The sequence below is a fragment of the Epinephelus moara genome, chromosome 16 (assembly GCF_006386435.1).
Source record: "Epinephelus moara isolate mb chromosome 16, YSFRI_EMoa_1.0, whole genome shotgun sequence".
NCBI lineage: Eukaryota > Metazoa > Chordata > Actinopteri > Perciformes > Serranidae > Epinephelus > Epinephelus moara.
This window is the reverse complement of record NC_065521.1, coordinates 41,928,400-41,943,594: the sequence shown is the minus strand read 5'-3', so window position 1 is coordinate 41,943,594 and position 15,195 is coordinate 41,928,400. Positions and strand designations below refer to the sequence as shown.

Below are 15,195 nucleotides of genomic sequence, written 5' to 3'. Positions count from 1 at the left end.
TCTCCCTCACGGACAAACTGAATTGCTAAACTCCTATCCTTAACACCCTCTGAATTCACCTGTCTTCGTTTCCCTTCGATGCCTGCAGCTAAACATTTCAACACCTGGTTATGTCGCCATGTATATCGACCTTGTGACAAGCTAACTTTACAGCCTGACAAAATATGCTTTAAGGTTGCGGTACCTGAACACAATGGGCATGATAATAAATAAATCAATAGCTTTAATTAAAACCACCTAACTTATTAGTTGTTGACATTTTATAAAGTAGTACACGACTGATTTAGCATTGCACCTCTGTGATATTGACAAAGATAAGGTAACATAATGTGACACAAGATAAGATAGTCCTTTATTGGGAGGGAAGACTCAGTTGTTGCAGCAGCACAAGGACAGAAATAAGGAGATGTACATTGAAGAAGTTAAAATAAAATACTAACAGGAATATATATAACTAAAATTAGAATAGAAGAAAATAGACACTATACAAGTCAAAATTGGTTTGTTCGTAGTAATATAGAGATATCAATATAGTATATAATGTAATAAGACAGTGATATAGTATGGCATATAAGACAAGTAGAAGTCTGATTTTATTTGAATTCGTGCTCACAGTTAACAACTAATAGAAGCAGAGTTTACATGACTGAAAAAAGAAATATATTCGTAAATGACTGTGCATCATAAAACTATACATATATCTATATACACACATGTAATCATTAGGGTTCCCATAGTTATGGAAAACCTGGAAAAGTCATGGAATTTACACATTTTCCAGGCAAAGGAAAAGTCATTTATTTAGTAAAAATCATTGAAAAGTTTAGAAAAGTCATAAAATTTTGTTGTGTGTGATTAAATTGTTACAGTAATCTTCTGTGATAACCTTTTATGCAATGAAACACAACAGCAAATGTATTTTCTGTAGCTGACAGTGTAATGTAGCTCCAATACGTGTCGATACCATCACGTACAATTCTTCATTTTCTCCCTGCGTTCTGTCTCTTCCTTCATGTGAGCCAGCTCGTTAAAATTATGTTTGAATACAGTTTAATCTGATTTGTTTGAAAAAAAAAAAAAACTGGCAAGTGGGGCGAGAAAAATATATATATTATGGGTCCTTGTTTGGTTACATTCAGGCAAGAGGAGTGGGATTGGTCAGGATTAAGGTAAGAATGTCAGGGTAAGCCAATCAGAGGCAGAGTAAGGCAGGCCATCCCTTTGTTAAAGAAGGATTCGCAAATTCACGTGAGGTTGGTCCTGCGCTGTCACTACCTCCAGTGCTGCCTTAAAGGTGAGAAAACTCTGTCCACCCAATTTCTGATTGTTATATGTTATGTGCATGTGTGTTGTCCAGGTCTGGAGGATGTGACAGACTATGACCCCAACCTCCTCAGTGACCCCCAGTGGCCTTGTGGGAAACACAAGCGGGTGCTGATCTTCGCCTCCTACATGGTAAGAACACTCTGAACACTTTGTATTAGTTCAAGCACAAGAAAATCAGACCTGAGCACTGAAGCTTGATGTGTGAACATAGATGTAGTGACCTAAAATGCAAAGACAGTCATTACAATTTTGCATCAGCAGCGACGTGTGGCGACAGATGACACTGATGTTTGGTTGTTTCATCTCTGCCTCTCGTTTGGTTTCACCTCTGGATCTGCTTCATGTTTGTAGGGATGAAAGTGATCTCTAGAAGCTTCATCCAAATTATATTGTTTGGTCCACGAAATTACGACAACATTAGCATTAGATTAAAAACACAAATATATCATAACATAACATTTTCAATGAGCAGAATGAAACAGTGAAGAGAGAGAATGAAGAGGAGACGACAGAACTGTGGAGGAGAAAGAAGGATTGAGGATTACAGACCTCCGAGAACAGAATAATCACTACTGAGAAAAGATACACACATTCATGCGCACACACACACACACACACACGCACGGCTCTTTAACATCAACATAATGATCCTATAGGCAGCAGCTTAGTTTTATCCCTCCACTGAGATGAATTAAAATCTATGCACACGCACACACTTTATCATTACTGTTAAATCCATCAGAGGAGATTACTGCTGAGGTGGGCTGCTCTGTCACTGAGTGTGTATGTGTGAGAGCATTACACAGTGTGATCTCACCACCTACTATAGCATCAGCTCTCCATGTCTCCAAATTATTTGTTGCACATAGACTAAGACTGGTGCGGTAAACAAATCTGGAGTTCCACAACAATCCTGTTTAGTCATGTATCTATTAGGGCTGTCAAGCAATTAAAAATGAATCCTATTTATTACATGCTGATTAATTAATCGCGTACATAAATTTGTGCTGTGAAAGTATTTTAAAAAACTTCAAGACAAAGGAATTTTGGCAGATGTGTTGTGGTAAAGCTGCTGGATTTTGGACACAATTGTCCCCCTGTCCTCTGCCAGCGAAACTGGTCTGCAGTCCATTGCAATCCATTTGTAAGGGCGATAATAAGTCGGTCACAGGTAGACTTATTCAGTTTGCGTCAAAACGCCTGGTCGAGTGTGGCTTGACGAGGCTGGCTGCTAGCACTAGCATCAGAGGCTGTGCTCGCTCGGACCTCTGGGTTCGCTGCTAAATGCTTTTCATTGAGGTGATAAGTTCTCCGATGGAACAAAAGCTCCTTACTGCAGAAATTGCAGAGAACAGTGCTCCTATCAACAGTTGCATCTGGGCGGTTTTTAAATGTACATGTCCCATTCAAGGGGCCAAGCAGCGCCGTCTCTTCTGCCTCCATCATGTGACAAAGCCACTGTGGCCTTCACTGACGCACCGGGTCAAAGGGCACCACTGAGCATGATTAATCAGCGTTAATTTTTTTCACCCTAGTATCTATTCTGTGTTTTTCAAACAGGTTGGTTGTCCATTTTATTAAAAAGACAAATATACAGCTTTAATTTGGAGCACATTGATTGCAAGGAACAAAATATTCTCATACGATACGATAGGATATACTTAATTGTCCCCATAGGGAAATTTGTTTTGGACTCATACGCTGCGCACAACATGCCTTCACAGTGTGATAAAACAAGCTACATAATAAACTGCACATATTCCACATTGCACATTACATTGCATGTTACAGGGAGACTTGTGGTTACGCATAGAACCCATTTGCATTCAGAAGTCTCGAAGGAAGAGTCTTGTCGACAGGAGATCGTCCTCCTCGTCTGAGCTCTGTCGTAGAATTTCCCAATATCTTCTGTTTTTTCGTCAGTATTTCTCTCTGCTGTCTGCAGCCTTTCCTCAAACAAAGCTCGTCTCCTTCTTGTGATAAACAGCTACATAACGTGAAAAGAGACCATGAAATGTTCGATGTCCTCCATTGTGTCTTTTCCTGAGTCACGTTTCCTGTGTCGCGTTATATGATGTCACACAGCTATGACCAGCTGGTATCAACCACGCCTATTTGTAAAGGGTACTGTGGAAAGCTTAAAGTCTGATATGTAATAAAATGCCAATAACAGCACACAGACGCTGTGTAGACAGGACCGTACTGTTGACAGTGTGCTCAGAGTGAAGCAGTGAAGAGCTGAGCAGTAAGTGTTTACTTCCTTGTGGGTTTCATTTACGTTCAGTGACCATTGGTTGGCTTTTAAATGTCTGTGCTTACACTTTCACATGACTACAGATCTCTTCTTCCCTCTGTTTATGAATTCTTCTCCTCCTCCACTCCTTTTCTTTCTTTCTTTTATTACATGGTCTCTTCTCATCTTTCGTTCCCTCAGACGACAGTAATAGAATACGTCAAACCGTCTGATCTGAAGAAAGACATGAACGAGACGTTTAAGGAGAAGTTTCCTCACATTAAACTCACCCTCAGCAAGATACGCAGGTAAAGTGTCTGAAATCAATCAACCAAATACCTTTAAGGACTCTGAAACTCTCAGAAAATATTTTATTATGACGATAAAGTGCACCTTATCTGTGTTTGTTTACAGCGCGGCTGTCTGCACTTTTCTTAAGCTGCTGTAAAGATATATGAAAAACTCTCTTTGATTTTTGTGACTCTCTGTTTGTCTCACAGTCTGAAGAGAGAGATGAGAGTGGTTGGGGAGGACTGCGGCTTGCAGCCCGTCACCATCGCAATGGCGTTCGTCTACTTTGAGAAGTTGGTGCTGCAGGGTCGACTCAATAAACAGAACAGGTACTTTACATTCGATCCATATGAAACACAACAGCTGCATGTAGTCTCTGTAATACTTGATAGCACAACACACTTGAACTTATTGTTCTTTAGAAGAAGAAGATGGCTGTTCCATTGGTGTGTGAGTGTGTTTAAAGCTGAGTCACCTTGTGTGGTCTCCTCAGCCACCAGTGTATGAATGTGTGTGAATGGGTGAATGTGACTCATAGTCCTCTGGCCGGTCAGTAATTATATTGTCTTGTGAGCGCCTGTTACTGTTGTTGTTTTACAGGAAGTTGGTGTCAGCTGCCTGCATCCTACTGGCTGCTAAGATCAGCAGTGACCTCAAGAAACAGGAGGTCAAACACCTCATCGATGTAAGTCTCACACACACACACACACACACACACACAAACACAAACACACACACACACACACTAGGATCATGGTGGTTTCCTCTGTCTGTCAGTCAGCTCATGTTGCTCTTGCTCAGGTGTTTGTGATGCTGATCTACCTGAGCAGGTGGAAAACGACCTGCAGCGTCTCACAGCTGGAGGACTCTTTCTGTCCTTCACAGTTAACTCACGACTCTCCTCACACACACAGAGGAGAACATCTCACCTCAGTGCTGCTGTTGTCATTAGACCCAACTGGGAAAGTGGCACTTTTAGCTCATCACAGATTCATCAGTGTTCAGTCAAATGTCAAAGATCTGTTTTATGTAGCAGCAGTGTCCCCATGACACCAGAGAGCACTGACAAGTTTGCTTTTTAACTTTAAAATGTTGCATGTTTACAAGTATTTTGTTACAATTGTAAAAACCATATTTAATAACCTTAATAAAAAAAAAAATGAAGTGTTGATTAGTCAACTGACTGAAAATTAATCGCCAACCATTTTGATTGATCATTTACATCAAATATTAAGCAAACTTGTGCAACCATCTTCTTTCTGTTTTATGTCACTGTATATTTGATAATATGGGGTTTCAGACTGTTGGTCAGACAAAAAAAAAAGTCATCTGAAGACACCAAGGTTATTATAGTTGACTAAAGCATAATGAAAACCAGCTTAAATAAAAAGAAAAACAAGACTTTAGGGAAGAAATGAAAACTAACTGTAAACATATTGTATATTACCTACACAACTAACTTAATGAAATAAATATATAATATGTAATATATAAAATATACATAAGATGTCTTCAGTTTTAGTCTTTGTCACTTTGATCAAATTTGTCAACAACAAGCACAAGGAGGCAGTGGTGCGTATGTTTATTGAGGCCACGTTTACACGAAAATGATCCACTGAAAACAGAATCGTTTCTCATTTTCATTTTGAAAAAGTTCTGCATTAAGACGACAACGTTTTGATAACAATCTTCGTGCACACGGATCCACAAAAATGACCAAAAACACTGCAGTATACATGCCAGGCCAGTAGTTGGCGGTGTGACGTTTACGCTTCCTTCTACAGAGCTGTGATGTATAAACAAACAAAATGGCAACCGCACGAACGTTTGTCTGGACGGACGACGAGGTGAAGTTGCTACAGTAAATCTACACTATGATGGGGAAGCGTTGATAAATTCAACAGGGTGAGCAGCACAAGCAGAGCTTGGGAGTCCGCCATTGTTGTTGTGATGGTCGACTTTCTCACGCATGCCTAGTGACTGGAAGCGTAATGCGCATGTGCGAAAAGTCTCCGTTTTCAGAGGAACTGCATATTGCAAGTTTACATGACAACGGAGACGGTGCCATTTCCAAAAAATTGCACTCTGGAACCCGTTTTCAAAACGTTGCGTTTTCAGGCACCCAAAACGCTTCTGTCATGTCAACGATCGGCCAAAACGCAACTAAAATTTACTGTTTCAGTTGAAATTGTCGTCGTATAAACGGGACCTGAGTCAGCTGCCTTCACAACGTGTCTCCTCGCGTTTTTGACAACTTGTACATGTTGCAGTTGAGCTAGTCCGGAATATATTTATGCCAATATGACATTTCTGTTGTATGACTATTTGCCCCTGTGTTGTATGAGGTACATTGTTTAGATTTTGTCAGTTGTTTTTTTTTGTTTGTTTGTTTCTGTTTTTGTGAGGATGGAGTGATGCTTTTTGTGTCTGTATTGGTTGTAATATATGTTATCACCACCTGCTTACACTAAAAAAAAGAGAGAAGAGAAAAAAAGGGAAACAAAATGTCCCCACTGGGAGGATGGTGGTGGTGGGGGTAAAACAGGTGTTGTGTTTGTATTAATTTACCTATTCTCAACTTCTTAAATGTAGCTCCTGACAAATACTCCTTTTATCTTACTATATAAAAAGTTATAACTAATACTGAAACTGATAAAAACTAAACTACAACTAAACATTTGGAAACAGTGAACTAAACTAAAACAACCAAACCAACTCTGGAAACTAAAGTGAACTGAAAACAAAAATTAGAAACGAAACAGAAATTTTAAAAAATACAATAAATAGAAAACTATAACGACTTTGAAGACATTATAGTTTGATCAAATGTTTGCTTTAAAATATCAAAAAGAGTGATAAATCTTAGATTACTGGATTTGAAACCAATATGTACAAAACCATTCAATTTGAAATAAAATGTTTAAAAATTTAAAAATTGACACAAATGTTATTAACTAATGATTTAATTCAATCAATACTTGTGAACCAGTCATCTCAATATTGTGTTGATTTTGGCAATGCTTCAGTCGGGTGGCCCTTTGCTGCAAACATGACAGAATTTGACCAAACACATTAACAAAACAGAAATCAAAACTTCACAAAAGGACGTCCCAATCAGAGTCCTTTAATATCAATTATCTGCTGATGCCAAGTCTGATCGGATATGTAGATACATCTTAAATCAACATTTAGTAGAATATGACACAACTTTTTTTTTAATGATTCATTCATTCATTTTCTGTAACTGCTTATCCTGTTAGGGGTCACAGAGCCTATCCCAACTGACATTGGGTGAGAGGCAGGGTTCACCCTGGACAGGTCACCAGACTATCACAGGGCTGACACATAGAGACAGACAACCATTCACATTCACATTCACACCTACGGACAATTTAGAGTCAACGTGTCGGAGTACCTGGAGTAAACCTACACTGACACTGGGAGAACATGCAAAATCAGAAGGGCTCCTACACCCTGGGTTCAAACCAGGAACCCTCTTGCTGTGAGATGCAGAAGTGTATTATTAATGAGATACTACAAAAACTGAGAGTGTGATTTTACACGTGTCGCCCCTCAGATTCACTGTAAGGAAGTGATGTTAGCAGTTAATTTCAGCATCAATGGTACAAAAATTATCATATAATAAAGAAGTGAAGATTAAAATATAAAATAATAAACTATGAGTTACCACAGACGTTTATAAAGAAAGCATGGTGTCTGTCTCTCATGCTGTGGTTTGTGTGTCTCTGCAGAAGCTGGAGGAGCGTTTCAGGATCAGCAGGAGGGAGCTGATATCGTTTGAGTTCACCATCCTGGTCGCCCTGGAGATGGCGCTCTACCTCCCTGAGAGTAAAGTCATGCCACATTACAGAAAGCTGGTGCAGCAGCAGCAGTCATAGCAGCACACACACCGACCCCTCCCCGCAGGGACTCCCAGCACCTTCCAGCTCCACACTGTGACGGGCGGCGCCTCGTGATGCCTGGCTCAGAGGTACTGAGGCACTGAGGAATCCTCCTCTCTGCTCACACCACAGACACCAAAGCTCATCCACACTGTGATGGTAGTGCGACAGCAGGCCTGACGGCGTCTGGCTCAGCGGCACAGAGAGCGACATCGCCTTCTCTCCTCCCTCCAACACCAAAGTGACGACACACTGTGATCGATGGTTCAGCGGCAGGACTGGTGCCTGGCTCAGCAGCACCACGAGAATCACTGAGGGTCAAATTCACAAGACTCAGACTCACGTCTTTCTCATGGTTTGTTGTCTTTGTTTGATCTTCATATACTTCACCTCCTGTCGGGTTGAAAAAGATTTTCCTCACCAGCTCCTAGCAGAGATTTTAGTCATGGAGACTCTGCTGAACTCGACTCTGTGAGGATTGTTGAAGCTTGTATGACACATTTACATAATTTTGGTTCAATCTGGGATTTTGTCAGGCATTTATGAATCTTTGTTTAACAGGTTTGAGTCTTCCTTTCTAAGATCTGTGCAGTTAAGAAGGCGAGAAACATGTTGGCCAAAAAAAAAAATGTCCCAAAGGTTTGGCTTCAGGTTTTACCACCAAACCTGTTCATCTTTTAAAGTAGTGGTTCCCAACTAGTCCACACAGTTTAATATATTCAGTGTCATACTTGTGTTTGGTCATGTCGTCGCGCTAGTTTGCTGTCTCTGTCATGTAGCTGTCTGTTAGGCACTCACTCTGCAGCAGGAAACGGCACTTCAAAATAAAGGCTCTGTGCTGGAAATTCACTGTACGACCCACCAGTTGGGAACCACTGCTTTAAGGGCTCCTGATGGGTGCATGAAATGCAGAAAATCGAACCTGTTCCCAAAACCTAAATGACAGAGTGAAGCTTCGGAGTCAGTATGCAAATGTGATTGAAACAGTGTGAGGTCATACGTGTTTATTTAGAAGTGGTCAAAAAAACGGACTCATTGTGCAGAGGCCTTCAGACTTAATCAAATTGCTGCCATCACTTTCCAACAGTTTAATATTCCGATTTTTCTTTTTTTGGACTAGATTTTCTCCAGACCGCTGCGTGCTTTAGTTCTCCTTATTTAACATTTCTTAAGTCTAAAACTTTCAAGTCCACTGCCTCTGTAGCACTGTGGACTGCGATAAGAAGAAAATTGGACAGAAAGGCTAAAAATAACCCGCCTTATTTTGATTTAAATGTGCTGACAGTCAGGAGAAACAAAGCTTTGTGCTTTAGACAATAATTTTCCTGCATTTAAAAGCATCTTAAATCAATACTGCAGAATGTTTTCTGCAGCTGCAGCAAAGATGTTGCCAACATTCCCATATTTGTGTTGAAACTTGCATGAAATTCAATTTGAGGCGATAAATTCAGGCCACGAGGGGAGCTGGTACAGCACCGTGGTGACACTTTGTTGTGTGTCTTGTCCTCTGGCTGGACTGGTTTCATCGCTCAGTCTCTTGTTTGGACTCTCACTCACATTAATGTCATGAAGTCAGCACTTTTTAGATTCTCTCTGAACATCCAGCCGGCTGCCTCTAAATCATCACTGTGCTTGTAGCTTGTTTTCCGAAGACGTTAATGCTCCCACTCAGATGCTTCTTCACTGCTGTTTATTGAGGGGGAGGTTCACTGCTTCACATGAGCCAGCTTTAATGTCTGACACATGGAGCTGCAGTCTGCTGCTGTCAGAAGCTCCTCTGGAGCAGTGTAGATGTTTAAGTGCCTTGCCTGAGGGCACCTGAAGAGCAGTTGTTCCCTTCCTGTCTGTCCCTGGATCCAGATATTCAAACAGACCACTTCTCTTTTTTTTTACCTCTGTCTCGCTCTCATGTTCTCGTCCCTCTTCCTCGCTGGTTTGGTGTGAACGATCAGCAGGCTGCTGCTCACTCTGGTGGTCGCAGAGAAGCAGTGCACTTTTTAGAAAAATGCTGTGGTGATGAGGAGACACAGTCAGATCACGTTGTAACCATTCTATATACTATGTTAAATCTTGAATGCAACTCAGCTGATGTCACATGGCAGCAGAGGCAGATGATCTGGTTGATATTCAGGGTGAAATTTTAAAATAGAAACCGAGAATCTGTCACTAAATTAATATATTAGCATCTGTCTGATGTTAATTACCACATGTTTTGTTAATGTAAGAGCTGGAACGATTAGACGATCAATATGGCATTAATCAGGTTTGGTTTTTAAGGCAGAAATACCCCAACAGAACGATGGTGGCTGTATAAACACATGAATGAAAAGCCCTGAAACAGCCACGCTCACATAAGGTCCAGGTAATAACTGATTATGATATTTTTGGGACAGATTTAAGGTGGACTGGAAACAGATTATTCATGTTTCTTGGAGGGAGCTGGCTGTAGCTACAGACTTCCTCAATTTATCTGCACTGTGAACTTCACCAAAAAAGACCTTTCTGTTCATGAACTACCTTAGAAAAACTATGTTTCACTCCAATGCTATTTATTCTGTTTTTACTGTGTCATAAAGGGAGAAATATTTAACCAAACGGAGGCCTCTAACAGGACGGTTGTGCCTGTTGTTCCTCCTTAAAATTGCTGTCTGAATACAGTGGTTTTTTCTGCTTTACCCAGAAACAAGGTGGGTGTTTAGTTTTATTTAAAAGGGGCGATCATTGGTTACAGGCGGCCATGTTGGATAAAAAACAACAGCACAAACACCTTCTGTAGGGCCTCTGTTTTTTTTGCACTTTGCCTTTTTGCTTCACAATCCTGAATCTTTATTTTATCACCAAGCAACAAGGGTAATAATATTTTTCTACATGAAATGTATGTTATTGTATTATTGTATACTGAAAAGTGACAGTCACTGAAATTTATTTATTGCTTATAATCCTCCGGGTGAAGAATCATATTTTAATGATGATGCAAAGCAGATAATTCAGTTTAATTTAAAATATTATTCTTCATCTTGAGGTTTCACATCCATGTTCTTCCACTGATGTTACTTTCCCTCGTGTGTTAAAGGGACTTTGTTGTATTTTGGAGTCTGGGTTCATCTGCACTGGACTGTTGGAGCAGGAGAGCTGTTGGTGTTCATACACACAGGTCCTGACATGATATTGTGTTCCAAGTCGCTCTGTTGCGTATTGCTAAGGGTTCGAGTCGGGTCAGGTTAAGTAAAAAAAAAAGTCCTCTTTCCCTCACTGACCGGGCTGATCATCTGCATCCATCTGCTTCCTGTGTTGATATGTGAAGCCCAGGTGGAGGAGGGAAAGGCTGCTTCATCTGCCTGGTGAGCTATTGGAGTGTGATGAAGAAAGAAAAGTATGACCATGAGTTCAGGTTTTAAATTTGCCAGGTCAAATGTTAAAGAGTGAGACTGCCGATAATCTGCTCTTTTTTAATTGTCAACAAATTCCATGAAAAGATCAACACTAACAACGTGACGTTCTGTTGTCGTCTGTCTCTCAAAGCTTTACGGCCGTACTGTGTAGCTCCCACATCTTACGAAGCCCTTAAAGCCCCAAAGTGTGATATTTAAGTTTTTTACTTTACAGGGGTCTGTACAAAGTACATTCGTTACAATTCAATTTAATACAACTCATTTGTATTTGCAAAGGCCAATATCACAAATCAGAGTTTTCCTCAGAGGGCTTTACAGCATGCGACATCCCTCTGTCCTCTGACCCTCACAGTGGATAAGGAAAAACTCCCCCAAAAAAACCTTTAACGCGAAAAAAATGTCACAGATATATCTCTTCTTTTTTTAAAAGACTCAGTAATTTCTCAAACAGCTGGATACTATAGTTTTTAAAAGTGTTACTCAAACAGCAGTAAATAGTGCATTTGCTAGGGACTATTTTAATCGGCGGATAAATCCACATTTGATGCCCTAGTGAGTTTTTGAATAGTTTTTGGCTGATATCAGTGCCTGATATACATCGGGATGATGTATATCAGGCACTGATATACAGACAGTACTCGTTAGGAGATGCATTCTTTGTTTGATTTGGTCTTTTCATGAGATTTTGTTGCACTTTGCAGTGGCGTGTGGTTTTCGTTGGTTCTGCACCGCTGTCTCTCTTTCCTCCACCTGCGGATAAACACTATGCGCCATAAACACACAAGACTTTCACACTGAGCTGAAATGAAACGTGCTCATAATTTTAGTTAAAAACATAAACACTGAGCATGTTTACATGGACAGTTTGATTCCCTTTTCATTCGGAATGAACGATTAAAAGTGATCTTGTAAGCACCTAATTCGGAATGAAAACGGCCAATGAATGAACGATTAAAAGTGATCTTGTAAGCACCTAATTCGGAATGAAAACGGCCAATGCGATTGAAGATTCAATCCGATGTAAGGGGCTGGAATATTCCGTTTCTAATTCCGAATGAAAGAATTTCTCGCACTTGTATACACTCATTCCTCTTTAAGTTAATTCCGGTCTTTCTGCGCATACTTGTTTCCTTGCCCTTCTGGCGCGATGATGTATATAGCGCGCATAGCAACGGGCTGAGATAGAGCAGTCGGACTCGTTGCACTCACCGGTTTCCATTCGCCACAGCACGGTCTTCTATCTCCCTTCTTCGACCTTCTACCTCTCTTCTCCTCCTCAACAGACGAAGCATTAGCAGAACAAGGTTGTTGTCGTACTGCTGCTTCAAGAATATAAGCAAAACAAGCCCGAAAAAGGCACTAAGAATGGCGTCGTCAAGCATCTTGTTATGCGGAGCGAGGACTACAGTGTTTTCTTCCAGTAAATATAAACACGTAACATCCGCCACGCCCCCTATCCAATCAGAAACCTTTCCTGCCCCGAACCTTGCACGGACCCGAATAAAGGCGATTAAAAGGCGATTAAACTGATCTCTGTGTAAACCCTCATTCGGAATGAATATTTCCCATGTAAACTACCTGGAAAGACTTTAATTCCGAATGATTTCATTCAGATTTATTTCATTCTGAATGAGAAGCCACCATGTAACCTCACCCAGTCTCATACTGTGTTTTTGCTGTTTGTTATGGCGTGTTGTGTTGCACCACAGGCACGGCTCAGCTTGTACTAAAGGAGCTAAAAGTGCTTCTATGTTTCTTTTAAAGACGGGGGTTTGGCTCTGTTTTCTCTCCTGCTCTAATGAAGGTAGTGAAGAAGAACCCTCGCTGCACAGTTTGCACTGAGACACTTCAGAGCAGAGTCGTATATTTAAACTGTTTTCTTTGTGAAGTCTGTGAAAGGGAAAAGTACGTCTTGGCAATAAACAGCAGCGCTTCCTGTGTTGAAGCTGATAAGATATGAGAGATATTTTAAAAAGCACTAATACTGAATAACTGTGTCAAATATAAGACTCTGCTCGAGAGAAGAAACAGCACATGATCTTCCAAAGTCGTCTTCTCTACATTAGAGATTTGTTATATTGATTCTATGCAGCTTTTATTCTGTCAGCTGACCTTCGTCCTCCTCCTCTTCCTCGGTGTGTTTACCTGTAATGTGCCACAGCATTTATTGTCACCTCTTTTATTTAAACTTCACATGTTGTGTTTAGTTTATTGTTTTGTATCCAGTAATTGTTATTGTATTCTTTTTTTTAGCACTGTTAGGCTTTGAAAGGGAAATATTAACCAAGTGTTTGTCTTCCATTTGTAATTATTCTTTTTACAATTTCATTCTTAGTTAAATTAATTAGATTTTTGTATGGTTTTTTTATATGGACAACATGGACGAGTCACGCAGCAGTTTGGCAGCGTTACAGTCGAGGCATCACATGAAGTTAATCTGTGGGAATATTATTTATGTTTTGGGTTCAGCTGTTGTGATACAGATGAAAACAGGAGGTTAGCGACATTAACTTGTGACAAGAGTAGTTAATATATTTTGTTACGTGACGATTATCAACCTGTTTGCAGTGTCTCGTACTGACTCAGCTGCTGTTCAGTCAGTCACACCACAGGACAGTTTGGTATTCAACACAAAACTGGAGGAGATGAAGTGGATGAAAATATTTATAATAATATTTTGTAAAAGATAAAGACCATATACTGTTTAAACTGCCAGTGTTCAATTCATGTCAAGTTTATTTTCATTAAAAATGTGTAAATTATGGCTTCTGTTTGAATTCTTTCTTTCACCTTTTTTTTTCTTTCGTTTCAAAGAGATGCCATTTGAGTCTTTACAGTTGTCTGTTGTCAGTTATCTTATTATTATAAAATCATGATTTTTGACGACATGTTTTACTATGACGTTTTTTCATGAATTTTGACAGCATGCTTTACAATGACATTTTTCATGATTTCGGATGACATGCTATTCTATGACATTTTTCATGATTTCGGATGACATNCATGATTTTTGACGACATGTTTTACTATGACGTTTTTTCATGAATTTTGACAGCATGCTTTACAATGACATTCTTTCATGGTTTTGGATGACATGCTACACTATGACGTTTTTTCATCATTTTTGACAACATGCTATACTATGACATTTTTCATGATTTCGGATGACATGCTATTCTATGACATTTTTCATGATTTCGGATGACATGCTATACTATGACATTTTTTCATTATTTCAGACGACATGCTATACTATGACGTTTTTCATTATTTCGGATGACATGCTATTCTATGGCATTTTTTCATTATTTCGGATGACATGCTATACTATGACGTTTTTCCACAATTTCGGATGACATGCTATACTATGACGTTTTTTCATGACTTCGGAGGACATGCTATACTATGACATTTTCCATGATTTTGGACGGCATCCCATACTATCACGTTTTTTCATGAATTTTGACGACATGCTATACGATAACGTTTTTCCATGATTTTGGATGACATGTTACACTATGACGTTTTTTCATCATTTTTGACGACATGCTATACCATGACATTTTTTCGTAATGTCGGATGACATGATATACTATGACTTTTTTTCATGATTCAGACAACACGCTATACTATGACGTTTTTCCATAATTTTGGACAACATGCTTTACTATGACGTTTTTTCATGATTTCGGTCAACATACTATACTATGACATTTTTTCATGAATTTTGACAACATGCTATACTATGACATTTTTCCATGATTTTGGACAGCATCCCATACTATCACGTTTTTTCATTCATTTTGACAACATGCTTTACGATGACGTTTTTCCATGATTTTGGACAGCATCCCATACTATGACTTTTTTTCATGAATTTTGACGACATGCTATACTATGACTTTTTTTCATGATTTCGGTCAACATGCTATACTATGACGTTTTTTCATGTATTTTGACGACAAACCATACGATAACGTTTTTCCATAATTTCGGACAACATGCTACACTATGACGTTTTTCCATAATTTCAGATGACATGCTATACTAT

At 39.6% G+C, this 15,195-nt stretch overlaps 1 protein-coding gene across 1 annotated transcript in view; it reads left to right on the top strand.

Annotated features, from left to right (window-relative positions):
- cables2b (Cdk5 and Abl enzyme substrate 2b) overlaps positions 1 to 12,047 on the top strand; it is a 61,282-nt gene extending 49,235 nt beyond the window's left edge. The window contains exons 6-10 of the mRNA XM_050065672.1: positions 1,358 to 1,455; positions 3,761 to 3,867; positions 4,060 to 4,179; positions 4,451 to 4,535; positions 7,603 to 12,047. Of these exons, the coding sequence (XP_049921629.1) occupies positions 1,358 to 1,455; positions 3,761 to 3,867; positions 4,060 to 4,179; positions 4,451 to 4,535; positions 7,603 to 7,749 (557 nt within the window). The 3' untranslated portion in view covers positions 7,750 to 12,047. The remainder of the gene's footprint in view (positions 1 to 1,357; positions 1,456 to 3,760; positions 3,868 to 4,059; positions 4,180 to 4,450; positions 4,536 to 7,602) is intronic.
- The last annotated feature ends 3,148 nt before the right edge of the window (positions 12,048 to 15,195 follow it).